This window comes from Mycena indigotica (assembly GCF_014461135.1).
Source record: "Mycena indigotica strain 171206Taipei chromosome Unknown Mind.scaff0008, whole genome shotgun sequence".
Classification (NCBI taxonomy): Eukaryota; Fungi; Basidiomycota; class Agaricomycetes; order Agaricales; family Mycenaceae; genus Mycena; species Mycena indigotica.
Genome location: NW_023503007.1, coordinates 4,395,574 through 4,421,852, shown reverse-complemented (window position 1 = coordinate 4,421,852; position 26,279 = coordinate 4,395,574). Strand labels below are relative to the sequence as shown.

Here is a 26,279-nt window from a genome sequence, read left to right as displayed (position 1 = left end):
GAATTCACTTGATATCCATAATCCCGACGTCCTGGGGCATGTGCTTTTGTTCCTGAGCGGTGGGAATCAACTGCGGCCGGCCCAAGCTTGATCCAAGCCGGCCCTAAAGTCACTAATCAGCGTTCGGGAAGCATGGGAGTCAACTGCGGCCTTCCCCATAAGCCGGCCCTGAAGTGGCACATGAGAATCAACTGCGGCCAACACAAGGTCGATGGCGACTGGCCCTAAAGTGACTGTAAGCCAGTCCCGCCATCATGATCCTGTCTGCAGGCTTTCATCATGCTTGCCCTGAAGTCCTTGGGTGCCAAATAACCAAATAGAATGATCAGATCAAAGCCGGCCCTAAAGTGATTAGATAATGACAGCCCTGAAGTCAACCAGAGGGTCAACCTATATGTCCAGGTCCTGGTTGCACCAATGATAAGATGGCCAAATTTCCAAATCTGGGACAATCTGGCATTTCAGAGATAATAATAGGAATATTACCAGATTTAGAACTTGAATGATAAGAAAACAAAAATGATATGAATTCAAGTTTTCACCCAAACCAATCAACTTGGGTGTTAGTATTGGGCACATGGGATTGGGTCAGTAGGACTAAGGCTGACTTTAAAGTGAAACCAAGGAATCAAATAAAGGAGGTCAAGCATTGATCATCAAATGATGCTCAGCTGAAATACTGTCATATTTTAATCAATTCGACATGCCCCAACTGCTGTGACATGTCTGATGAACTTCCCCATTAGGAAACTTTGGAAAAAATTACCATTTTGGGATGAATTCGGGCGAACATGACTGTCAAAGAGCGAACATGACTGTCGAATCAATTAAAATAGGTCAGTATGCCCTTCTAGCCCAGATTTATGATCGACAAATCACAATGGTCTCTTCATTCTAAAAGGCTAAGCAATACACTTAAGTCACTTATTATCCCAATAAAAATTTTGAGTATAATATCAAGAAAATTCATTCTGATAGTTAGAGAATGGTACAAATTTGGAAATAGTGTAATAAAAATAGCAAAAAATTCGCAAATAAAGGCTTAACTGTCTGTGAAGGATAATAATATATTCCTATATTCCCAACACTCATTACCCAATAGGTTGAGCTAATAAACTCAATTTTTTGACATATTAGAGAAATATAAACAGATCATAAAGTGTAATAAAAATAGTAGAAATTTGATTTTTCAATTAATTTGAGAAAAAAAAAAATGATGCGGAAAAATGCTCTGATTAGATGAAATGGTGCTTATGTAAGCAATTTCCACAGGGGGGTTTGGTTCAAAAGTTCAATTTTCTTGGAATATTGCAAGAATGGTGGTATGACAAGATGAGAGATAGGTCAGGATACTACAAGAAATTAGGGCAAAAATATGTCTTGATTTAATGCGTATGTAAGTAATTAGTCGAGTTGATCTTGTTCAACTCTATTCCGAATGAAAGAAATTCACAATTTAAATTGTGATCTATCACAAGATGGTCAAGGTTATGATGTCTGGATATACCTTGTGATACAAAAAATCAAGATGGGTGAAACATGAGCTTAAGAGGTGATTGCTTATGTAATCATCTAGTTCCTTGGAGGACAATACCATAGTCCAGAATCTCACTCTGTCAGGTCTAGTAGGCAGTGATTTTACAGAAATGTTGACTTGATACAGTAAAATCATTGCATGGGCTAATATGCTTACGTAATCAATGCTCCAGGCTGGCCCATCACACCCTGTCAACAGATGTTAGGTAGTCAACATATCATGCAAACATGGACAAAATTAACAGTCATGACCTATTTGGGCCATATATGTAAGTCAGACAAATGCTTACATACCCAACAGTTGTGACCTATTCGGGCCTTGGGCCAGACAACGCTCCAGGCCCAGACTGATGCCATATCACATTTTAATTGCTTTCATGCGGCCATGCCACAAGGATCAGTTACAAATGATTGATGTCCATGCATCCCGGCTTACCCGAATCATAGTCAAAAATTCAAAATGCACAATAGCTGGACCCTTCATCGGAAGTACTAGTGTTGCCATCCGAAGCTCAGAGCCGGGTGGAGGGGCTGTCGATTGCAAATGTTGATATGCATGTGATCTTGTGTTGGATGCGCTGATGTTCGCTTCATCGGAAGCGTCGCCTCACAAATCAATGAGCAGCACATGGCCACATCGGGTAACCCCTGACACGTCGCAACCGGTGTGATTAGACTACGCATGTGTTTACCAATGTTCAGTTGGTCGGGAAAGGGTAGTAAATTGCGGTCCACCACATGTGCCCCCTCCCGTTGGGCAGCACCAGTTGTATTCGCTTAGCTGTTGCTCCCCTTTCCTTCCTTCTCCTCCCTTCTCTTCTGATTTCTCTCCTCTTGACTCTGATCTCCCTTTGGTTTTTTGGTCGCTGACTTCCATTTTTTTTTAAAAAAATCACTTGTTCCCGACTCTCCCCGCGTGCATCCCAGCTCGTTGCCAGAAAAGCTGCGCTGCATGTGATCGGGCACCCAGGTTGGCAAGCAAGGAGGCCATCAACAATGGCCTGGCCTCCGGGCCCCCGAGGCTAAGCGGTGTCATTTGTTGTGAGCCACCGGTTGCCGCCGCGTCCTCCCGGATGAGCAGGCAGGCACGGACAGTCACGGATCCGGCTGTGCCATGTGCTTGCACACAACTCCGACGATCGGCGTTGGCACATATGATGCAGGCCATCATGGCCACCGTTTCCTCCCGGACGCGCAGGCAGGCACGGACTGCCAAGGATCACGCCATGCCATGTGTTTCCTCACAACCGGCGTGATTAGACCGCCTTCTGCGCTGATGTTCAGTTCGTCGGGACATCGGCAACAATGATCCCATGCGGTGGGCCGCAGTCGACCACATGTCTCCCCTCCCGACCTCGCTAACTATGCCTTCTTGCCTCACTTGCTCGTGTTTCTCCCAGTTTTCTACCCCTGACGCTTCCATTTTTTGCTGATGGTCCCTTTTGCCTCGCAACGGCTGGCAGTTACCGGTTCGCACTGCCCCCGGGATACGTATAAGAACCTTGACGACAGCTTGTCAACTTCCTTTCGTTTCGCCCCCATGTCGTTGTTGGCGGGTGTCTCTCCCCGTCGTTCGCGCCTGGTTCCCTCTGCTCGTCAGCCTAGCTGTACCTCCTTTCGTTGCAGAATGCTTACCCTTGCAACAGGATCACGCCCGTGCAAAGCCCGTGCTGCCGTTTTCGCGGACACGATCTGAACAACGAGGTGCGTGGTTGTTGTGCGTGGGACCATGTCCGCTGACCCATTTGCTTTCCAGGGTCGGCCTGGCGCGTCGCTGATGTGTGCGCTCAGCCGTCGCCGCGGCCTCCAGAAATGGCGGCTCGTTGCTTCGTTGTTCGGCAACTGGACAAAAGGTGGGCGCGCCGGTATGTGTTTGGCTGACTTGTTCCCTAGGCTTTCAGCGCCATTCTGTCCGCGCGCGCTCACGAGCGACCCGGCCCTGTGCTGATGAGCGGCAAGGTCAGTAGCGGTCATTGTGCATGCTCGGGGGATGCTCACTGTCCGGTAGGCGTATCAAGACTGGCGGGGCCATCGCCTTGCCGTCTGGACGACAACTGTACAACGCATGGGCCTTTGCCGCTGCCCGTTTCCGCGCGGATCGCCGGTCTGTGTTTGCGCGCTTGCGCGAAACGCCCTCCGTTGTTGCCACAGACGTTGCGGGTGCGCGGCCGGCAAGGTTTGTCATTGCTGCCCTGCTGCGCTCGTTGTGTAACTGATTCGTTTTTGCAGCTAGCTGGCTTGGCTTGGTAGGCGAAATTACTCCGCGTCGCCGACGACGATGCAAGCTGCTTGGACCGCAAACGCCGGGCCAGTGGCTGACAAGGACGCCGCGAGATTCGCGGCCGACCGGCTCGTTTGTGTTGTTCCGCAAAGTAAGTCGGCCGTCGTAAGCCTTCGCGAACGGTGAGTCGGCGGCGCTTACCCCCGTTATCTTATCCCAGCGGTCGCCCACATCATCATCCCCCAGGTCTTGCGCTCGCTATGGCCGCGCGGCTGTTGGTAGCTTTCGCTAACTTTGGCGAATCGCCCCTTGTCAGCCGCGCGCGTTGGCCCCGCCCTTGCCGGTGTCGAGGCAGATGGGCTACGAAGAGCACGCTCTTCAGACTTCGGGCTTGTCGTGTGTGATAATACATCCTGCTCCTCATTTGGCGCCTGATTCGTGCGTTGCAGCTTGTAGCGAATGGCTGGAGATGTCGCGGGGTGGACTGGGTGAAGACGGCCCGGGTGGGTTGTGCAGAGTGAGACTTGCCGTCCAGGCATGGCCCTTCGCTGCCGCCGACTCGCGCGCGCGTTCGGCGGGCCGGGGTTGGGGCTCGTTATGGCCGGTTCTGTCCGAGTCTCCCGCAAGGTGCGTTCTGTCCTGCTGTCTCCGCCCAGAGCAACTCACGTGTTTCCTTGTAGCTCACTCCCGCCGACCGCAAACACTCCCGCCCATTGGCTGCCGCGGGTTCACGGCCGACCGGCTCGCTCTTGTTTCGCAAACTCCCGCACAGTCAGTCGCCCGTTGTAAGCCTTCGCGAAAAGGTCATTCGGCACCACACTCCTCATTTGCTCCACTTACCGGAAGGAGAGCGCGTTGAGACGCGGGACGGTCGGTTTTCGAGATCGTCGTGACCGATTTGTTGGTGACAGCGTGAAGCGGACGTCGCGGGGTGTGGACTGGGTGAAGACGGCCCGGGTGGGTTGCGCAGGGTGAAGCTGGGCGACGGTCGCCGTTCAAGAATGGCTGCAGTGCCCGCGGAATCGGCCGCGGATGTAGCCATTCGGCGGGTCGTGTCAGCCGAGGCGTGCACGGGGCCGGGTGTGGCCGCGAAATGCGCAATAGCCACGCTGCAAGTCTTGGGTTGTAGCCGTAGTTAAGTAGTACTACTTGGAGGCTTGCCGTTGAGTGAGCGGGAGCGGCTGCCGGGCACGCCATCGTCACTGGCGCCATGCCCCGCTGTGCCCCCGCTGTAGCTCGGGAGCGGGGTGGGCTGAGGCCGGGCGGGCTGTGAGAAGTGGGAGAAGAAGCGGTGGTTGATACGCGGCACGTGTTGCGGGCTGTGCGCCGCTTCTTCTCACACGATGTCCTCTTTGCCTTTTCCCGCCATGTCTGTTCGCAGGTGCGAGCACGCGTCTTTCTCGCGGGACGGCTGCGTGTGCGGTGCGCGATGGTCATTTAGTCCAGTCCAGTATAAAGTCAATATATATCCGCTTCTACCTAGTGCTTTGCAGCAGCATTTCACTCACGACATCACACCACCCAAACGAATCGAAACGATAGCAAAAAGCAAAGGCCCAAGACGTTCACAAACTGTACACGAACCACGCACTCCGATCGCCCAACGCCGCGTCCTCCTCCTCCCTCGCGACCGTCTTCCTCAGCGCGCGCTTCTTCGCATTCTCACGCCGCAAATACGCGATCGCCGCAAGCGTGACCACAAGCAGGCCGACGCTGAACGCGAGCAGCAGCCGCGTGCCCTTGGTGTACCGCGGGCCCGGGGAGATGCTTCCCAGCAGCCACGTGCTCAGGATCCCGCCCGTGTTCGCCATGCTGAAGCCGATCGCGATCGCCGTCGCGCGGCGCGTGTGCGGCGCGCTGTTGTTGGCATTCCACGTCGCCAGCGCCGGGGCGACGACATAGGCGCCGGTAAGCGACAGGAACAGCGAGCCGTACTGCACGCGCGTGTCCCCCGAGCCGAGAAACATCGCAAAGCCAACAATGCCGAGCACTGCGCCAAATACGGTGGCCAAGCCGCGGCAGCGATACTTGTCTGACACCCACGCAGTGGTCATCGAGACGACGAACGCGACAGAGTACGGCGGGACGCTCATCAGCTGTGCCTTGGCCGCGGTGTACCCGAGTCCTTGGAGAATCGACGGCGTGAAGTAGGCGAAGGAGAAGAGCGTCGTGCCGTGTAGGAAGAACGCGATCCCGAGAAGGATCACGTGGATCGACATGAAGGCCTTGGGGACATCCTGCCAGCTGAACGCGTCGGCCGCCTCGTCGCGGTGGATCGCCCCGTCAGCGCGCAGTCGGCCGTTGACGTAAGCCTTTTCCTCCTGGGTCAGGAAGCGTGTCTTCTCAACAGACGGGGGCCAGAGGAAGAACGAGACAATCCCGACGAAGACCGTGATCGCGCCCTGAGAATGAGCCTGAGTACAACACAACAGCGAATGGACAACAGCCCACCTCGATTATGAATATCCACTGCCAGCCCTTGTGGCCATGCGTATGGGCCAAGTTGTTGACAATTCCGTAGGCGATGATCCCGCCGAATGCGCCAGAGAAGGCCGCCATCGAAAAGAAGGTCGTGATGCGCAATTGGAGCTTTGCGCGCGGGTAGAAGTACGACAGATAGAGCGCGAGGCCGGGGAATAGCCCGCCTTCGAATAGCCCGAGGAAGAATCGACATGCGAGCAAGCCCGCGTATGACGATATGGTGCCCTCACACACCGTGACGATGCCCCAGAGAGTAAGCAGCGTCGGCAGCAAACGATGTGGCCCCACTTTCTAGACTTGGGGTGAGCAATGGGCCTGCAAACAGCAGCCCGACGCACTTTGAGGACCAAGCTCGCGGGGAGCTCCGCCGCGATGTACGGAACGTAAGTCACCGTCAGCGCAATCGAGTACTCTCTGTTCGTCAGCTGCAAATCCTTCATCAGCCCGGCGACCTTGGCGTTGCCGATATTCGTCCGGTCCTAGCCATGTGAGCAGACCGCAGATAACAGGACAGATAACGCACCAGAAAAGAGAGCAGCCAGAACAGTGTAACGAGGGGCAGCACCCAGCGGTCCAGCTTCGCCCACACATGCTCCAGACGCGGATCCTCTGCCACCTCATCGCGCTCGCTCCCAGGAGATTCCACGGCGTCCACCGCGAGTTTCTCGCCCAGCACCGTTGTCGTCGACGCTGCCATCGGCTGTTCCAGGGGGCTTGCGGGGGATATGGCCGGGAGCGCTGGGCTGGGGCACCGAGCAACGCGCCTACTTATATAAAGCTTCGCGGACTCTGATAGAAGTCTGTTTGGCGTGCCAGCGATCTGTCCGTCGGGTAAGCCACACATTGAATCGCCAGCCGCGCCAAGCCCAAGCGTCACGACGCGTGCCTTTTCGCGGTCGCCAAGACGTCCTCGCGCTCTGTTTCACGCGCGCGGAGTCGTCTCGTCGGTTGCGTCCAATGAGTTCTTGAAGATGATTGCAGCAGCGCGCGGCTGACCGGTCGGGAAAGAGCAGGAAAAGATGGAGGTGACGGTGCGAAGACAAGGGACAAGCGATTACTCATCCGCCGCCCGCGTGACACACCTCACTCACACCGGGGTTTCTGCCAAAAAATAGGCCATGAAGTAGGATTCATTTATGGTAGATAGTGGACAAAAAAAAAGTGTATATTTTCTCAACTGAGAACAATAATAAATAAAACTCCAGGAAAATAGGCTTGATTTGTAAAGAGTTGGGGCATATATTAAGTCATCAGATTGCACTGAACTCAGAGCCAATATCAGCTGACAATTTTATGGCCATGATTTACAATAAATAAATGCAACAAATATGTTACAAGATATAAAACCATATATATCAAAAATCCAGGCCAGCACCAAAGTGTACCTAATATATCGGATATAAGTGACAAATTGCCATTATATATGACAAATCACTGTTATATATATGACAAATCGGGGTAATAATAATAATGTGACACTATTTCTTTGACAAATATTTGGCCTTAAATAATGTGCACTTGTTGTTTACAAAACATGGTCTGGAATGAGGTAGTCATTATGTATGTGATATTTGATACCATGATATAGAACTTGATTTCTTGTAAATCAGATACAATTTTTGGCATATCAATCAAAATGGCAAAGAAGGTCATTGTTTTGGACCATTATTTCTTATATATAAATCCTGCTTAGGGGACCATTTGTCGGCTGAAACCCTGGTGTGACCTGCCTGTTTCTGCAATTTTTCATATGAAAAGTGAGATAAAAAAAATTTGCCCAAAAACTGCTAGGAAGAAAGTTTTTTGTACCTGATGATTATATTTGAACCATTGATGCCAGTTGTAGGCCTGTCTAGTTGTCAGCTGACCAGGATACTGTACTATTTTAATCAGTTTGTCAGCCGGCTGTGTGACCGATGAAAATTTTTGTCACACAGAGCTCACGGCCCTGCTCCTGCCGGTGATGGCATCAGCCAAGCCATTTCATCAGTCCTGTCCGCACCCTGTGATCGACAAAAACAATCATCTGATCAGCCAGGGTGTGATGCATGACCAACAAAATGAATAAGATAGTACAGTAGCTGTTGACCTGTCCATTTTAATACCAGTTGGCACTCTCGGTATTTCCTGGATATCAGAGACATACAACCACCTCCTCTATAGCTAAGAACAAAAATTGGGGAATATTTCTGTTTAGGTCTTGGCATGTAGCAAGGCACAGGCCTGATGGGGGCCTAGTGATGCACCAAAGGCCTCAATTTCAGCCTTTCTCACAAGCTAAGACCTTAGCCCTTAGTCTAAACCTTAGGCCTCACCTAGTCTAAGGGCTGGCAAAGGGCTTGGTATCCCAAAAAGGAAATTTTTCTGGGCACATTTATAGAGCTGTATTTAACTACTCTAGCCTTTATATAGTAATATACATTAATTTCTACTGCCCCATGGTCTCCAACACATCATCCTCTGCATCCAACTCTGCCATGTGCTGCATGTACTGCGTCTCCTCTGCATGTGCCTGACACAAGATGCATGTTTGGAGTGACTCCTTCATGATCACAAGCGAGTCCCAGAAGTTGTAAGGGCAACCCCGGAGGCCTGAGATCAAGGTCCTAGCAGGGGAGGATCCAAAGAGTGAATAGAAGTAAGCAAATACAAGTGAGGCTGACCTAGCAGGGGAGGATCCAAAGAGAAGAAACTCTAAGGGTCCGCCTGCTAGGTAGCGGAACTATATACTGCGCTCTTGACGCGCCAAGGTTGATCGTTGCTCCGTGCAGTATGCCTGCGCCATGTCGCAGGCCAGGTCCCAGGGGGATCGCCAGGCGGGGGCGGCGATGCGCCTGACGGAGGCGGTGATGCGATCACCGGAGTCGGAGCCGGAGTCGGACCGGAATCGGAATCGTCTCCGAGGGGGCGAAAGGGAGGTTCCCCTGACATCACCCCCCCCTTTGAATGCGGCGTCCCGACGCATAGACCGGAATGGAATCGAGTCGAAGGTTGCAGAGGCGATGTGCCGTGGTTTGCCAGGGTACTTACGATAGAACTCCGCGATTTTCTCCGGGCGAAGACGCGGTCGAAGCGGACCCACTGGTCATGCGACGCGTCGTAGCCTTTCCATCTGACGGTAATTCAGCCGTTTATACCTCACCCTTGCGTCCAGGATTTCCTCTACTTCCCACTCCGGGACTCCGTCCTCGAGGTCCGGAGGGGGCTGGTCGTAGCCGGGGCGTCCGTCGAAGGGGTCGTCTTGGGCGAGCTCGAGCTTGACGACGGGGAAGACCGGGTGGAGCTTCGAGTAGCGGGAGGGGAGGTCGAGCTTGTAGGCACCTTTGCTGATCTCCGCGACTATCTTGAATGGTCCGAGGCGGCGGTGGGAGAACTTCTCCGAGGGGCGAGTCGTCCTGATGTCAGAGGCATCCAGCCAAACACGGTCGCCAACTTTAAACTCCGGAGACGGAGTGCGTCTCCGGTCGTAGTAGCGCTTGTACTCCTCTTTGGCCTTAGTGAGCGCGGCCTTGGCTTCGGCAACACCAGTGGCAATCCGGTCGCGGAACTCGTTCACGGACTCCATAGCGGAACGGACTCCGGGTTCGAAGCCCATGCGCGGGAGTTGTCCCGTGTCCGTCATGAAGGGGACTTGTTGCGTGGAGGAGTGAACGTGGTTGTTGTAGGCGAACTCCGCGGCCGGAATCAGCTCATCCCAGTCGTCCTGCTGATAGTTGGTAAAGATCCGCAGGTACTGCTCCAGCTCCTGGTTGACGCGCTCTGTTTGACCATCTGTCTGCGGGGTGGTACGCGGTGGACGTGGCAGGCTTGATGCCGATTAGACGCCAGAGTTCTCGGGTGAAGTCTGTGATGAACTGCGAGCCGCGGTCGGAGACGTACTTCTCCGGAGTCCCGTGATGGCGCCAGACATTCCGGTAGTAGAGGCGAGCCGCCCCTACTGCGTCGACCGTGGTGTGACACTCCGAGAAGTGGGCACGCTTCCCAAGGGTGTCGACGACGACCATGATCGCGTCGTACCCCATGGGCCTCCGGAAGCTCGACGATGAAGTCGACGGAGACGGTATGCCAACGCTCTGGGGGCGTTTCCGTCGGGTGCAGCTCTCCGTGGGGCAGTCTCCGGAGTGCTTTGGTGCGACAGCACAAGTCACAGGTCGCGACGTACCGGCCAATATGGCGAGACATCTGAGGCCACCAGTAGTTCCGGGAGACCAACTCCAAGGTCTTAAAGCGACCCGCGTGTCCGGCAACTCGAGTGTCGTGGCAGAGCTCGATGATGCGTCTCCGGAGGTCCTTATCCTTAGGTACGACAATCTTCCCACGAAAGTGAAGAAGACCACCGGAGACAGCCCACTCGTCGGGCCGAGGAGCGAGGGCCTCGAGCTTGACCTTGGACCTTTAGGAGTTGCCGGGCCGCTAGTGCGACGGGCTCCTCCAGGTCAGGCTCACCGGAGAGGGCATCGCGGATGTCGCGAAGGAGTTCAGAACCAGGGCCGGAAACGGAAACGCCTTCGAGAGCGCGACATGGAAGAGTTCGGGCCGCAGAAGGACGACGTCGGAGTTGTCGGAATCGATTCCGTGGTCTGGTCTCCGAGAGAGGGCGTCAGGTCGGCCCATGTCGCGGCCGGGCTTGTGGTGCAGCGTGAAGTCGAACCGGGAGAGGTAGAGGGACCAGCGGGCCTGTCTCCGGTTGAGGTGCTGCGTCTTCCTGAAGTACTCCAGATTCTTATGGTCAGTCCAAATCTCGACGGGATGTGCGGCGCCCTCGAGGAAGTGTCTATACTCCTCGAGTGCGCGGATGATCGCGAGCATCTCCTTGTCGTGGATTTCGTAGTTGCGCTGAACATCATTTAAGCTTTTGGAATAGAATGCTACAGGGTGCCACTTCCCGTCCGGGGCGGATTGTGAAAGAACCGCCCCGTCGCATAATCAGAGCTGTCCGCCTCAAGTCGGAAAGGCCGTGCGTCGTCCGGAATCGCCAGGACCGGTTCCGAGGTGACTGCGTCCTTGATCGCTTGGAACGCGGAGGCCTCCGTGTCGCCCCAAGTCCACTGCTGGTCCTTCTTGGTGAGCACGAAGAGAGGGCGCGCCAGGGTCGAGAAGTCCCGAATGAACCTGCGGTAGAAATTAGCGAACCCAAGGAACTGCTGAATGTCCTTCTTGTTTTCCGGAGTCGGCCAAGCGGAGACGCCTGCGACCTTGACGGGGTCCATTTTGACGTGGTTATGGGAGATGATGACTCCGAGGTACTCGATTGACAATTTTTCAAAGTCGCACTTCTCCACTCGGAGGTACAACTTGTGCTCTCAGAGTCGCCGCAAGACCTCCTGAACAATCTGCCGGTGTTTCTGGAGGTCGGAATGGGCGATCAGGATGTCGTCAAGGTAGATCATGACGTCTCCGGAGAGGATGAGGTCCTGGAAAATGTCATTCATCATCGCTTTGGAACGTCGCGGGAGAGTTTGTCAGGCCGAAATACATCACCAAGGGCTCAAACAGGCCTCGGTTAGTCCGGAAAGCCGCTTTCCACTCGTCACCTTCCTTGATCCGGACGTTGTTGAAGCCCCAACGGACGTCGAGTTTGGTGAAGTAACGAGCGCCTTTGAGCCGGTTGATGAGGTCGTTGATCAGCGGAAGGGGGTACCGGTTTTTGACAGTCATCGCATTGAGAGCACGGTAGTCCTGGACGAAGCGGAGTCCGCCGTCCTTCTTCTTGACGAAGAAGACCGGAGACGCCATCGGAGACTTGGAGGGGCGAATCCGGCCCGTCGAAAGCCCTTCCTCGATGAACGCGTCGAGCTCGCGTTGCTCGAGGGGCGAGATGGGGTACACCTTGCAGTTGGTGGGCTTAGCGTCGGGGACGAGTTCAATGGCGTGGTCCCAGGCTCTCCGCTCCGGTAGCGTGTCGAAGGACTCCTTGTTGAAGACGTCCTGGAACTCCTTAGCCCAGTCCGGGATCTCGGAGGGCGCAGGGGCGGAGTTCCTGGCGAAGGCTTCGGCCAGGCGCTGTGAGACAGTACTGCCAGCGCGTATCTCCTCCGAGGGGCGGAACGAGGTGTAGAAGATGCGGTCACCATCTTCAAGCTGACCATCGTCTTCATCATCGCCGGAGTCCGGCATCAGATCAGGCAGGGCGGAGTCGTCACCGGAGATGGAATCGTCTCCGTCGTCAGGCCCAGAGAGGTCCATGGTGCAGACCGAGGGGAACGGGCCGGAGCGGAGTCGCTTCTGGAGCAGCCGGAGTCGCCGTAGCTCAGTCCGTTCAACGCGTTCTTCCTCGCGGCAAGTGGAGCAACCGGGGGGCACCGTGTCATCTTGACCTCCTTGGTTTCCCAATTGATTTCCGGGTTATGCTTCCGCAGCCAGGAGTACCCCAGAATAAGGTCTTGTTTACCAAGATGAGTGACGGCGAAGTTGAACACGCTCGGAATGGCCTTTGTAGCGTAAGACCAAGTCCGCGATCTGGTTGATGGAGCCGGCGTCGTTCGGAGTGCCATCAACGTTAAAGACCGGAATCGGTTGCGCCAGGGTGCGGACCGGAATGCCATTCCGAGCGACATAGTTCGTGTCGATAAAGTCGGAGGTGGCACCACAGTCAACCAGGCCGGAGAGCGAGAGCTTAAGCGCGCTGGTAGTGGACTCTAGCTCCAACGGGAGGTGGAGGGAGTTCACTCCAGGGGAAGCAGCGACAGTGTACTGCTTGGGCAGTTTCTTTTCCCAGGCAGTGAGGCGGCGAAGGACGATGACCGGAGTCGCGGGCGAAGTCGGAGACGGAGTCGAAACGGGCGGGGGGAGGGTATGTCTTTCGTTTCAGGCTCGTTGTAGGGCAAAGGAATTGATTCGTCATACAAACAAGCGAAACGATTTACGGACGCGAACGAGGGCACACCAGTCACTCGTCGCGGGGGACAAAATCCTCTCCGGCCATCGACTCCGCGACTGTTTCCGGCAGCGCAGCTGTGTCCGAGTAGCGGGCGATCAACTCCGCTAACATCTTGTCACCGAGTTGTTGGATCACCTCGTCGAGGATGTCCATTGAGCGGACGTCCGCGGGGAGGGGGCAATCCCGGGCGAGATGGTTTGGGTCGCCGCACCTGAAGCAGGCGCGACGAGGGGCACCCCGAGCCCTGGTGCGATCCAACTCCATGGGGACGGGAGCTGGAGGCGCCGGAGCGGGGGCGCGGGCCACGGGTGGCACGACCGGAGCCACCGGGCGGAAAGGGGCCGGAGCCGGGATACGGTTGACCGGAAACGGAGTCCGAATCAAACCGCCAGGCGTCTTGGGGGCGGCTGACTTGATCAGCTTGGCCCGGACCAGGGCCTCGTATTGACGGAAGGCCCGGGTGCGCCAGCTAAGGTAGTCCCGGAGGCCCGGGGGTCGTTCGAGGACGTGATTCCGTTGTTGATCAGGGGGTCAAGTCCGTGGCGGAACTTGGTCACCTTGACCAACGCGTCTTCGAATCCGGCGAGGTCCATCAGGTCCTCGAAGTCGCCGGTGTACTGGTAGACATCCTTTGTGCCCATGTGATAGGCGGAAGTCTCCAGTTTGGAGAGAGCATGATCTTGCTCATTCTCCTCGACGAACCGGAGTCGGAACTCGGAACGAACGAGCCCCAGGGACGGAAACGGAAACGGGGCTTTGCTTCCGTGGCGCTCCGCCCATTGCTGAGCGGGTCCTTCTGCCATAAACGACATGGCATAGCGGACGGCCTTTTCCTCGCTCGCCTCTCCGTTGACCACGAAGGCCTCAGGGGCAAGGCGGGCGTAGGTGCGGACCGCATAGAGAAACGCGCGGCCGCGTTTCCGATCGCCGTTGAAGGTGAACGGAGGGTTTGGTCGCAAGACCAATTTTGAGGCGAGGTTGATGTCGCCAAAGAGGGCCTCGGAATCGCCCTGAACCGGAGTCGGGGTCGGAATCGACGTCTCCGGGGGTGGTGTTGTTTGGGGTCCGCCAGCAGTATTAGCGGCGGCAGCGGCAGCGGAAGCCTGGGTGGTGAGAAGAGTAAGGGCCTCAGTTAGGCGGTCGATTTTCGCCTCGAGTGCATCCAGCCGAGTGTCAGCGTCAGGAGTAGCTCCGGAAGGCATGACAGGTGCGGGGATGACAGGAGTGACAGAGGAGGAGGGGACAAGTGGTAGGGGGGGTGACGAGGGGCGGAACGGACTCGTATTCCGAGCCTGAGTCAGCGCCCAAACCTAGCAATCTTGTCCGGTTGATCCCGTAGAGAGTTTCTTCTGCTGTAAGGGCAACCCCGGAGGCCTGAGATCAAGGTCCTAGCAGGGGAGGATCCAAAGAGTGAATAGAAGTAAGCAAATACAAGTGAGGCTGACCTAGCAGGGGAGGATCCAAAGAGAAGAAACTCTAAGGGTCCGCCTGCTAGGTAGCGGAACTATATACTGCGCTCTTGACGCGCCAAGGTTGATCGTTGCTCCGTGCAGTATGCCTGCGCCATGTCGCAGGCCAGGTCCCAGGGGGATCGCCAGGCAGGGGCGGCGATGCGCCTGACGGAGGCGGTGATGCGATCACCGGAGTCGGAGCCGGAGTCGGACCGGAATCGGAATCGTCTCCGAGGGGGCGAAAGGGAGGTTCCCCTGACAGAAGTAACTCCATCCTGTTGATCATTGTGGGATGCAAGCAGTGATGTTCATAAGGCTTAAGGCCTTAAGTCATAAGCCCTGACATAAGGGCTTCCATTAAGGCTTAATTGGTGCCCGTCAGAAGCCTTAAGGGCTTAATGTCACATGTCACATCATACAAACTATTTTAAAACAACTGAGATGCCTCATCTTACTAGTGAAACTTGATATACAAGGGAAAAGCAGTTTATTCCAGAGTTTTTTCACAAAATTTTAAAGCATAACTTGATATATGGGCCAGGCTTGTGGCTGCAACACATACTACAACTGACCTACAGAGGGGGTAGAGCTGCTACCAGTAATTCCAGCTAGTATGTGGGTAGGAATGTCAGCCTAATTGTGGTGGATCATTAGCTGTAGCTGCACAGAGGGCTTTCTGAAAATTTTCTTTTTAGGTAATTAAGTGCTTAAGCCCTATGGCTTATTTAAGGGCTTAAGGCTTACTTAAGGCTTAATCCATTTTGGAGCCCCAAATTAAGGGCTTATGAACATCACTGGATGCAAGAAGCAAAAATTCAATGAGATCTGAATATGGCTGTACACAACACGTGACTAATAAGGCATCAGAGCTAAAATTTGCACTCAAACTAAGCCTTAGACTAAGGCTTAGGCTTAGGGCCTTAGGATAGAGTCACCTAAGGTTTAGGGCTTCAGTGCAACATTGTGGAGGCCTAATGGATTGGCGCCGGGATGTCTAACCAGTCACCAAGGTAGTGATTGTCATGGGTGTGGTGGCCCACTGCAGATATGGGCCTGCCCCCCGTATCACTGTTTGGATCGGGCCAACAAGTCTGCCCGCCATTACAGGGGCTGTTCGGGCCTGACGTCCCCCACAATTCCTCTACTCCCCATTCTTCTAACCCCTTGCTTTCACCCCTATGAGCCCTACACAATGCCTATCCGATCTGCCCTAGGACCTGGCGCTCATCCGATCTTATGTCTAATATTCCAGCATACTATAAGTACCTACAAGCTGTAGTCGCCAGGCTAATATCATCTATTCTCTGGGCTAAAAACCCATCCTTTTGTGCTCCTCAGACCCCTTCGAAGTCGCATGGCCCAATGACCCAATACGACCCAAGCCCAACGCTGACAGCCCAGAAGTTTCAGGCCTGGTCTTGAGCCCGCGGGCCTCGGCAGCACAGGGGCTGGAGCCGCCCGGCTTGCTGACACTGGTGCCAGGGTAGAGCATGGTGATCTCCCAAGTCTACATAGCAACACCATCCCTGATCTGCAGGAGGTGTTCAACATGACATTCTGCGACTAGGTTGCCACAGCTTCCCGCTACCTGAGGCCTGTGTCTAACTGGCAGCCTGGTGGCGTCACAGCCCAAAGGGTCTGACGAATTGATTAAAATGTGTCAGTATTTTCCTAGTCTAGCCATATTATCTACTATATATTGGTGATTCCATAAAACAATACATTACTCTGAATTGGAACAAGTTTCAATAGTGATAACTTTGGGAACACTCTATTCAATATAGTATACTAGTGGTAGTGCCTCTGATTATATTTTGAGGATCCTATAGGTCCAAGGCTGGAGTTAGAGAGGCCTGAAGGGAAGTTTCCCTAACAGTCTAGCATATATCTTATGCTTTGTATTGTTTCTCACAGCAAATATGTCCAATAAATCCAAAGATATACATACTAGATGATGGTTGGATATATTACTGACCCATTTCATTCAATTCTACTGGTCATGGTCACATCAGATTTTTTTGATCCCAAAGTGTCCCAATTAAACGATCACGGCTCACATCAATCAATTAGGCAGTAGTTATGATTCAATAAGATATATTTTGCAGCTGGATATAATTTTACTAAACCACAATAATTATTGGGTTGGAGTTCTGAATATAATATGATTATAAAATATAATATGATTGTAATACCATATGATTATAATATATTATGTCCCCAGAATAAGTAACTTACATTGCTGTAGGCAATGCCACACTGAAGCTGAGGCAGAAGATGACTCGGAGCCCCATAAATCTCTTGTTTAAGTATATACACAATGCCTGAGTACAGCCCGGTGCCACCTTCGCACTGTGAGTCGCACAGTGCATGAAATTCACAGACCCAGCGCCTGAAATTCACGTTTCATATATTTCTTACATGAATTTATTTTCATGTTGTCCAGATTTCATGTACTGGTTTCATGTACTTCCAAACCAAGCTTGTTGGCCACTGCCAAAATCTTATGTGACGACTTTCCATTGACAGTGAATTTTGACAGTCACTAACTCCGTGGTCCTCGACGTCATCGACTCCACTCATGCATCAACCACCACGACCACTACTGCGCCGTTCCTCATCCACCATAACACACGTGTCCGACTCAGAGCCGGAGAGGGAGAGGGCGAGACAGAGAGAAGAACAAGAGCTGAAAGCTGCTCATGACATGGACACATCGACTCGCGCACCATTCACACCGATCGAAAACAAGGCTGAACGTCGAAAGGGGAACCACCACCACTATCAGGAGCGCCTTTCTGCTGTAGAACATCGAGTCAAGGTCATGGAGAAGGAGTTAGTTGTGTTGAAAAGAAGGGAAAATGGTGCGTAAATCATCTCATTGCTGCAGACATCCGCTAAGCACTCTGTGAAGCACATTCTTCCCAATCAACCCATGCCTCTGCACCTCCCACTGCTCAACCCATTGAAAATGACCCTCTTCTGGCACCTCTCCTCGACCGGACCTTTCGCGAAATGAAAGCAAAAGACCCCACACTGTATGTACTGCCAAGCCCCATTCGTCAACGGCGCGGCAATTGCATAGTCACCCAGCGTCTCGGACACCATTATTGAATGTAGTCTTACCATCACTCTCAATATCATTGCTTCCGATATCCTTTCGCAGTAAAACAAGTCAAATTGCAACGTAAAATACACATTTCCCCCTTTATTCTTCTTCTGGTGAGGCCCCCATGGCATCTGGGCGTTCGATGAGCGCATAAAAACGAGGTCCTCTTCTGCTGGCTATAACTCTTGCCACTAAACAGCTCACATCATCAGCATCGACCACCTCCACAGACCCAAACTTGCCATCCTGGTAGACGGGGAAAGGATATGGATTGTCCTTCGGAGGTTTGACCGGTCGTACCACAGCGAGTAGAAGTGGGTGATCAACTTGACACTCCTTGGGCAAGTCAACAGAGAACTCGATTAGACGCAGGAGTTGACCATAGGCCACCTGTCTTTCGTCGACGCGTGGTTGCCGTGAGTTTCGTGCATTAGTATCAACCAGGTGCGAGAACTGGATGACCAATCATACTTAAGACAAGCTATTTTCATCGAAAGCAAACACGGACACACCTTTACAAATGACGCATCCCGTGTCATGTACCCACCAGATTGTTGCGTCAAATCAGCACCACGCATTTTATCGCCACCGCCGAGGAAAGAAACTCGCCCCCAATGAGTCGCTTCTTCTGGAACCAAGGCCTTCGCCATTGCAGGCGGAATCCGATAAGTATTTTGGAGATAATGGTTAATTGCCTTCGCGACACCAGTCGAGAGAGGCCCTACGGCACGAGGGTACAGAACTCGGATATCAGAGTCTTTCAATAAATTAGAAATCAGGTTCTAGCCAATAGAATTACTTACTCACATCGTTGCCCGTCGACTCGGTGGCCCTTCAACTCCTCCTCTCGCTTTGGTGACAGATCAAGCTCTCGAGAAAGATGATATCGGACCTTTATTGCGCTGTTCTGTGCGATTTCACGTAGGCGTCGTGCAAAGCTTGCATACGGGTTACGCCGACTCTTGCTTGAGCGGACGATAAAACCGACGTAGCGTTCAGTGACGTAGTTCCAGTAAGTCCACATCGGACCACCATTTAGAATATCGTCAGGGATATGAAGTAATGCGTGTATCGTTAGAGGGCATGCCGACAGCCGCGAGTCCTCGTACTGATAGTAGTAACTGAAGGAAAACATCAGCAAGCGACGAGAGGAAAAAAAAAATCTGACCGCTCGTACTCGAAAACCCAGGTTGCAATCTTGTCGCGTAGATCAACGTCGATATATTCTCGTGAGATTTTCATGGAGAGGCAATCATTGAAGATCTCAACAAGGTCCCGGAAATGTCGATAATATTTGTCCTGCCGAAAGCGATTTCGCAAGAGAACTGGGGCTAAGAGAGTGGTCCAAAGAGTGTACGACTCTGCCGTGAAGTAAAACCGTTGAGTATCGATGTTAGGGACACGAGCCCCAAATGCTGCCGGTGTTGTATCTCCTGCAGCTACACATTCTCGTCCGATCTCTTCAATGACTGCTGGCGCAAGCTCGTACTCCTCGTCGCCTTCATCAAGCTTCTTGTATTCGCCAATCCAATGCAGGAGAAGGTTTTTAATAACGTTTTCGGGGATGAGATGCATCAAATCATGGCCAAAGGAATGGGGGAATTCGAGACTGGAAAGTGTTGCCAGAATAGGCAGACCGTTAATTCCGGTCTCCTTTGCTTGTCGTTCAGCCTCTGCATTCGTTGGAGCAGACTCAACAGCGACGGCATCATCAATAAACTCGTCATGGGTACGAAGGGGAAGGTCGTAAGGGCTGTAAGATTGACCATTGTGCCGGAAACAAGGGACATAGTGAGTGTTGTTGCCAGCGTCATCTGCTCGAATGCCCATTATCTTGCAGGAGCGACACGGATATAGACCATTGGGACCCTTCATCCGCATGAGTTTCGCCATCGCAGGCATGTCGCCAAAAATGCGAATGAGGTAGGCCCGCAGTAAGAATTGAGCGTCGCGTGCTGCGTGGTAAGCAGCCACACCTCGTGCGAGGTCCCAAAATTCGTCCCGAAGAGGAACGAGGAACGAGTCGATGTCTTTTGGTGCAAAGGGCCCAGGAATAACGCCAAGGGGAAAGACCTCGTCGTTGAGGAACCTCAGACTGGGAGGTAAGTTGTAGAGAACACCGATGAGTGGCCAGCATGTCTCCTTCCGATTTTTGAAGGGACAGACACCATCTGCGCTGAGACCGAATGCAAGATCGGTGTCTTGATCAAAGAAACAGTGCTCGAAGACTCTGTCGTCGACTCGAACGTGTCGTTGACGAAGACGGCGGTAATGGAGTGAATCAAAGATGTCTCGAATGTATTTGTTGTTGGGTTTGTAGTTGGATCGATATCGCAACTGTTCGCACCTCTCTGCATCTGCAAAGAGGGCTTTGAGACGAGGTATCAGCGGGAGGTAGTGGAAAGTAGCCCGTGGTCGATGACGACTGTCATAGCGTGGCTCATTGCAGTACGGACATTCGTCCAAGTCGATGTAGGAACCGACAAAACAACAGCACGACTTGACGCAGCAGTCGTATTTGACGGGTTGAACCCCAGATAGCGTGGCGATTTCGCTCTGAAGCTGGCGGAGTGAAGGGAGGTCTTTGAGCTGGGGGAAAGCACGCTTCATCTTCTCGTACGTTTGCGTGCCCATGTCAACGTTAACCTTGAAATTATGAGCATGGACGGCGTCCAACTCTTCAGCCGTAAGTGGCCCCACTATCCACCAGCTTCAGTCTTGACGGAACGAAGAGTAAAAACGAGTCACCTCGATGTGCATCCTCCGAAATGAATTCCCGCTCCAGCTGCTCGTTCGCGGTCAACTCTACTCGCTCGAGAAGATCCTCGTCCAGTACTGGCTCTCCCCCTTCCTCGTCGGAGTCAAAAGACAAGTCCGGTTGCAAGCCATCGGCGGCCAGCGCCTCGTCGTCTCCATCTGAGCTGAAATCGACAGGTTCGGGGTCAAAAACGCGTGGTCGTGTGGTAAGAAGTGAAGGCGAGAGATGCCTGGGAGAAGGAGAGGAAGGGGGCGAGTAGTCTGCAGTTGGAGGATCGTTGATAGGGCTTGGAGTGCGTCGATGGTCTGCCTCTGTATGTAAAGTCAGTCATTGCTTGCAATTGAATGCAGCAAGATTGACGCACCGAGTCGAGCTGCCTTCCGTGCAGCACCATCCCCGGTGTCACCGTGCTCTCCAGCTCGCTTTCGGCCACAAAATTTGTCAAGTAGTTTGGAGGTAAGCCGCTCGGCAGCAGCGACTTTTGTGCGCAAAGTCCCAGCACCGCGCAAGTGACGTTTGCGAGTTTGATATGATACCTGCTCCTGGCAGCCACAGGTGCAAAGGACCTTGGGTTGCTGCTGGTTCTTCTTTGGCGGCATGGCTTGGTGGGGAGAGACTTGTCGCGTTTAGGGAGAAATCGTGCCGTCACGGGATGGCGAAAGTGGGGCCCGTGAGACGCTACGTCACACCTTCCTTCCTTCCCTTCTCCCGTGACTTCTCTGTCCACGCACAGCTTCCACAGGTCTCCGACACCATTTTTCTTCGTCTTCGGGCTGCAACCAACGACAACGATGGGTCGCTGGTGTCGCGGGAGGGTTGGGGCGGGATAGGCACGCGTTGGAGCTGATGACGATGAGCTCCACAGCTCCACTCACTCCATTCGCCTACGACGAGCGTTAAAAGGTGTGTGTGTGGCCTCGTTTAACAACATATCACCCACTGACCATAACCATGGCCCAGCCCCGAAACAAGAAGTCGAAGAAGTCGACCCGAGCCAGTGACGAAAACCAGCCTACGGGTGTCTCGCAGCCCAGTCGGCCTCGACGCGGTCGTAAACAACAGGAAGGAGATGGAGTGGAGCAGGGCAGTCCAGGGCCCAGTGTCGCACAACTCCAAGGTGAGTGCTCGTTGGTTTGGTTACTTCTTTGTCTTGACCCATTTGCTAGCTGAAATTAAGCGCAAGAACGAAGAGCTTGCCGCTCAGCAGGAACACATTCACGATATTGAAGAGCATCTGCGAGACGTTACGAACGAGTCAGCCCCAGCCGAGGCGACCCAAGACACCATTCCCGTCCCGCCGAACCCTTCGAAGGCCAAGATGGATGATATTCGGCGGCAGCTGGGAGTCACTAAACGTGAATGGAACAACATTAGAGTGCGTCATTACATTTTTTTCAGGTGACTTCGCCTTATACATGCAGACTATGTGTCGGCACAACTTGGCCAGTGCACGTCTCGACCTTGATGTACCCTGGAAGCTTCAAGATAAGCGCAAGATTGGAATGGCCATCAGAGCGGTGCGTCATCTTCCATTGTTCAATCTACCACTCATGTGTTCCAGACGGAAGACAGCTTTCCCAACCTCAAGAAGGGCTCGCGACACTGGATGACGTACCGTGTCATGAAGCAATGCTGGGACAACATCAAGAGCTACCAGAGCTGTGTCGACAACGCCGACACTTATCGTGGCCGCCAAGCAGCTGCTCGTCGGGCTGGCATCAGCACTAACGCCAACGACGAGGCCACACCTTCTCCTACTCCCACTCCCACTCATTCCCCCACCCCATCGCGTCAACCTCGCCCTCGACCTTTGGCCACTTCGGATGATGACGATGACGATGACAACAACGAAGACGACTTATTCAATTTCGAGCAAGATGAGACACCACGGCCATCGGAGAAGGCTCTGGGAAAGCGTGTGCATCCGGATGAGCGTGGGGGAGCACCTAAGCGGGCGCGCCATAGCTAATTACTCCACACCCATGAAGTCAGATAGTGAATTCCAATGTGTTTAATTGTCAATTGTCCGATTCATTGACTGGTCAGTAATCATACTGATAGTGGGTGATGTTCACACAAGAAGTACATGGATTAGAGGGATGAAATCTTCCATATTGTACATGAATTCTAGATATATGATTTTCATTCAAAGTCAGTGAAAGTCATATTGAAGGGCAGTGAAATCTAGGGGGAAATCGCATGAAATCTCTTGTGAATTTCATGCCATTATCGGACCACAGTGTTCAACACTGAGTCGCAGTTTCAATCAGCCAATGGAGGCAGCATAGCCCGGCCCACAGCCTCTGCCTGAGTTAGACATCAGCATTACACATGCAATGGCAGTGTGCAGCGCTTCCTACCGACCTCGCCATTCTTTGCTTTTACCACCAGCTACGAGTCACCACATCCACATGATCTCCTATGTCCTGGACTCCTGGCAAGGTCTGGAGACAATCTGCTCATTGAAATTCAAATGGGTGTCAAACTTCCAACAGCATATGTGAACAATATGCTTTCGAGCGGAAAGATCACGCATAGCGCAATATTTGGGCTCGACGGAAGCGGGACGTGGGCCAGCAGTTGGGGATACGACGTTAGTCTAAACTCAGAATTTTTTTTTCCATGTTGATTAAATTCTAGATTTATTCACGAGAGCAGACTGCCATCATCGCGGCATTTAATGACCCTGCCGCTGCGCGTGCGCACGGACTAGCGTTGTGCGGAAACAGGTTCATGGTGTACTCTGTGGACGGGGGGATGATTTATGGGAGGGGTGCGATATCATATATCATCAGGCACCATTGGCTTTGAAAATTGATCTACTCGCAGGCCGTGGGCTGTGTGATGGGCAAGACCAAGCAATGTGTGCTTGTTGCAGAGTACACGGACCCCATCGTTGCTGTGGAAGTCGCGGGAGTGGTGGAATATTATTAAGAGTATCTGGTCAGCTTCGGATACTAGGCGTCAAACAATTTGTGGACAGAACTAATTAATATTGGTTATTACTTATGGTGTTACACTAAGATTTTGTTATTCGGAGATGAGCTACGGCTCACAGGCCCATAGGTCCCTGGGTGTACTGCATGTTGAACCTGGGCATGCTCAATTAACGCACAACGGCATAAAATACCGAAACACGCACCTCGTCGGATCGTATTTTTTGTACGTCGCCTTGAGCGCGTCGAAGTTTCCGTATGTTTCATAGACGTTTTGACCTTGGTCGCATTCGTTCATGACTACCACGCACAGTTCAGCAACACTCATGCTGATGCAGCTAGGAACTTACACAGAGGGAGGCCAGGCGACCGCGGGACTCTTGCGGAAAGATGTTAGGTTCGCCATATAAATGCAAACAACGTCACGCACTGCTTGATGTAGAGATTCATTCCGTCCTGGACGAACGCCGGGATGTCGGGTACCCCGGCATCGAACTGCTCGCTGCGCTGGACATTGAGGTACGGCCCCTTGAGGCCCGGTGCGATCATCGAGTTCCCGCCCTTGGCTTTGCCCGCCGCGATCTGCGACGCCAGTATCGGCGTCAAGATGAACGAGGTGGTGTTCATCCCCGACGTCGTGCCATTGTGCAGGAATGCACTGCTGAAGTTCTGGAAGTGGTTCAGCGCGGAGAGGACGAGGCGGTCTTCAGGTACGACAGCAGAAGCGCTGAAATGCTGAACGAAGCCGCGGTTGGAGGAGACGAAGTTGGGTGGGTCACGCGCAGGGAGGATTTGCGTCCAACTGAGGGGAGAAAGTACTGTGTCGACGGCGGGGATCGCGAGGAAGTCGCCGTAGATCGATTGAGGGAGGGAGGAGCCGCGGTAGAAGAGAAAGAGCACGCAGACTTGCTCGGCGACGCCGTCAATCAGGGTCGTGGTGATGGTAAAGAGGAGGGCTGATAAGCAAAGATGAATAGAAGCATTCAAATTTGGGAGAGTGACAGTTGCTTACCAGCCTTGGGGTCGGTCGTTTCGCGAGTATACTTTGCTGTCGCCTTGGACAACGCAGCGGCATAGGAGGAATTGTACTGCAACATCATGAGCAACAAGCCCAGGGAATAAGTGTGAGAAGCCCGACCAAAATATGTCCACCATAGAAGGGCGTGTCATCCGGAGTGCCAACATCGACAGCGCGAACGGTGTACTTCGTGACGATGCCGAAGCGGTTAGCACCGCCCTTGAGCGCCGTGAACAAGTCCGAGTACCTGTTGGTCGCCGTCGCGGTCACGACCGTCCCGTCCACCAGCACGACATCGAGGGAGAGGAAGTTATCCGCAGCGAAACCTTGTGAGGGGCTCAAGAAAGAGATACCGCCGCCCAAAAGCAGCCCCGTCCCGACATCACTGCGCGGGAATCGATTGAGTACCCATCTACATGAACGGGAGAGTGAGAAAATGAAGCGTACCCGACGCGTCCTCCGACAACAGCAACACCATACTGTGACAGCTGGGATGTAGCATTGCCCCAGTGGATCCCAGGCTCGAATGTCACGGAATGCGATGGCTTGTCGTAGACGACACTCTGCATGTGCGAAAATAGAATCAGCACACCGTCCTGCACGCTACACGCGGACCAGAATCAGCTCAATCGAACGACAGTGGGAGAGAGGACACACTTGTTCCAGCCCTTCATCGCGCTATGCGACCCCGCCTGTACAGCATAGTGCGCCTTTGCCTTGAAAATCGCCTTCATTGCGGTTTGGACATGGGAGGTCTGACGGGGGAAAACGATGCAGGTCGGGTTAAAGAGGGTGTTTTGGAAGTTCCATGCGTTATGGACGGAAAAGTCGTATTCAGGGCCGCTGGAGGTTTGGACAAGGGTCGAGCCCAGCGACTTGTTGAGCGCTGCACACGCTGCGAGGGCGTTCGCGCGCTGGCCTGAGGCTGCGCTCGACTCTACATCCGACGCCTGGGCAAAAACGAGCGTAGAAAGCGCAACAAGGGCAAGGGAGCGGAAGGACATGGGAGCCATGGCCGTGAACTGCATCGGTGGCGCAGGTCTGGTTAAAAGAGCGGAGGTAGCGGGCCAAATAAACACTAAATTTAGCCCCGTTTAGTCGGGAATCACAATTGATTCAGGTACACACCTGATTCGCGGCCCAAAACATTCAGTCTGTATTGCAACAGAAACCATTCAGTCACACTTTTGACGTGTGGCGACGATTGCCGACTGCCAAGCAGGGACCCCAGGCCACCGTGGTACCTTCGGCGTCCGTGCCGACAGCACGTGACACTACACGTCACCGATCCTGCCAGCGCACACCTTCTCTCAGCACCACGTTCCGGCCCGCAACTGGGCTCCCGGCATCAACGATACAAGAGCGGCCTGTGCTGCGAGTGCGCCGCCTTGACGGTGTTCTATCCTTACTCACCAACCCGCCGGCAAACTTTGCTCGCCGCTCATGTCTCGCCTTCTCTTGATGCCGCGATGTTTGGCCCGCCCGTCAACGAGCTTCGGAAGTAGTCTTGGATGCTCCCGAAAACGCGATGTAAGATGGACTCCGACCTCTGGCTCAATCTCGCGCGTTCGATTGTAGCGCTACTGGTCACTGCCAGGTGAGAACTTGACGTCAAGAGTCCACTGGCACTCAGGCTCTTCGCTCGTTTGCCGCCGATGATTTTACAATAGTCAAGGCACTTGGCTTTTCTGGTGCTGCGATCTCTGGCGACCCTAACAAAGACACTACATGCAATGACTCGGACAAACTGGAACCCTCTGTGCGCTCTACAATCATATCTCTCCATGGCCCCAATTGACGCTGTATGGAGAGTCAGACAAAGTATCGAGTCACTAATACTATTGACGATAGGTGAGCATGCAAATCTTACTTTTTTTTACCGTTTCATCTGA

General features: G+C 53.3%; 5 protein-coding genes across 5 annotated transcripts; 2 read left to right on the top strand and 3 right to left on the bottom strand.

The window, feature by feature from the left end:
- Positions 1–3,792: 3,792 nt before the first annotated feature.
- Positions 3,793–6,935, bottom strand: MIND_00982100 (MFS domain-containing protein; the record flags this gene model as incomplete). Its single annotated transcript, XM_037366430.1, has 8 exons — positions 3,793–3,928; positions 3,989–4,399; positions 4,443–4,548; positions 4,598–4,866; positions 5,342–6,159; positions 6,209–6,529; positions 6,577–6,717; positions 6,762–6,935. The coding sequence occupies 8 exons, from the start codon at positions 6,933–6,935 to the stop codon at positions 3,793–3,795; spliced, it is 2,376 nt and encodes a 791-aa protein (XP_037217842.1).
- A 10,839-nt stretch (positions 6,936–17,774) lies between these two features.
- Positions 17,775–19,505, bottom strand: MIND_00982000 (uncharacterized protein; the record flags this gene model as incomplete). Its single annotated transcript, XM_037366429.1, has 4 exons — positions 17,775–18,128; positions 18,188–18,432; positions 18,483–18,796; positions 18,844–19,505. 4 exons carry the CDS (start codon positions 19,503–19,505, stop codon positions 17,775–17,777), a joined length of 1,575 nt encoding a protein of 524 aa, XP_037217841.1.
- Positions 19,506–21,224: 1,719 nt separating this feature from the next.
- Positions 21,225–22,402, top strand: MIND_00981900 (uncharacterized protein; the record flags this gene model as incomplete). The annotated part of the gene is made up of 7 exons (XM_037366428.1): positions 21,225–21,235; positions 21,299–21,336; positions 21,394–21,416; positions 21,463–21,550; positions 21,600–21,808; positions 21,855–21,950; positions 21,995–22,402. The coding sequence occupies 7 exons, from the start codon at positions 21,225–21,227 to the stop codon at positions 22,400–22,402; spliced, it is 873 nt and encodes a 290-aa protein (XP_037217840.1).
- A 442-nt stretch (positions 22,403–22,844) lies between these two features.
- MIND_00981800 (Profilin) lies at positions 22,845–23,244 on the top strand (the record flags this gene model as incomplete). Its single annotated transcript, XM_037366427.1, has 3 exons — positions 22,845–22,875; positions 22,929–23,026; positions 23,074–23,244. The coding sequence occupies 3 exons, from the start codon at positions 22,845–22,847 to the stop codon at positions 23,242–23,244; spliced, it is 300 nt and encodes a 99-aa protein (XP_037217839.1).
- A 241-nt stretch (positions 23,245–23,485) lies between these two features.
- Positions 23,486–25,400, bottom strand: MIND_00981700 (FAD-binding domain-containing protein; the record flags this gene model as incomplete). Its single annotated transcript, XM_037366426.1, has 8 exons — positions 23,486–23,525; positions 23,576–23,669; positions 23,720–23,748; positions 23,800–24,325; positions 24,382–24,457; positions 24,508–24,772; positions 24,835–24,990; positions 25,045–25,400. The coding sequence occupies 8 exons, from the start codon at positions 25,398–25,400 to the stop codon at positions 23,486–23,488; spliced, it is 1,542 nt and encodes a 513-aa protein (XP_037217838.1).
- Positions 25,401–26,279: the final 879 nt, after the last annotated feature.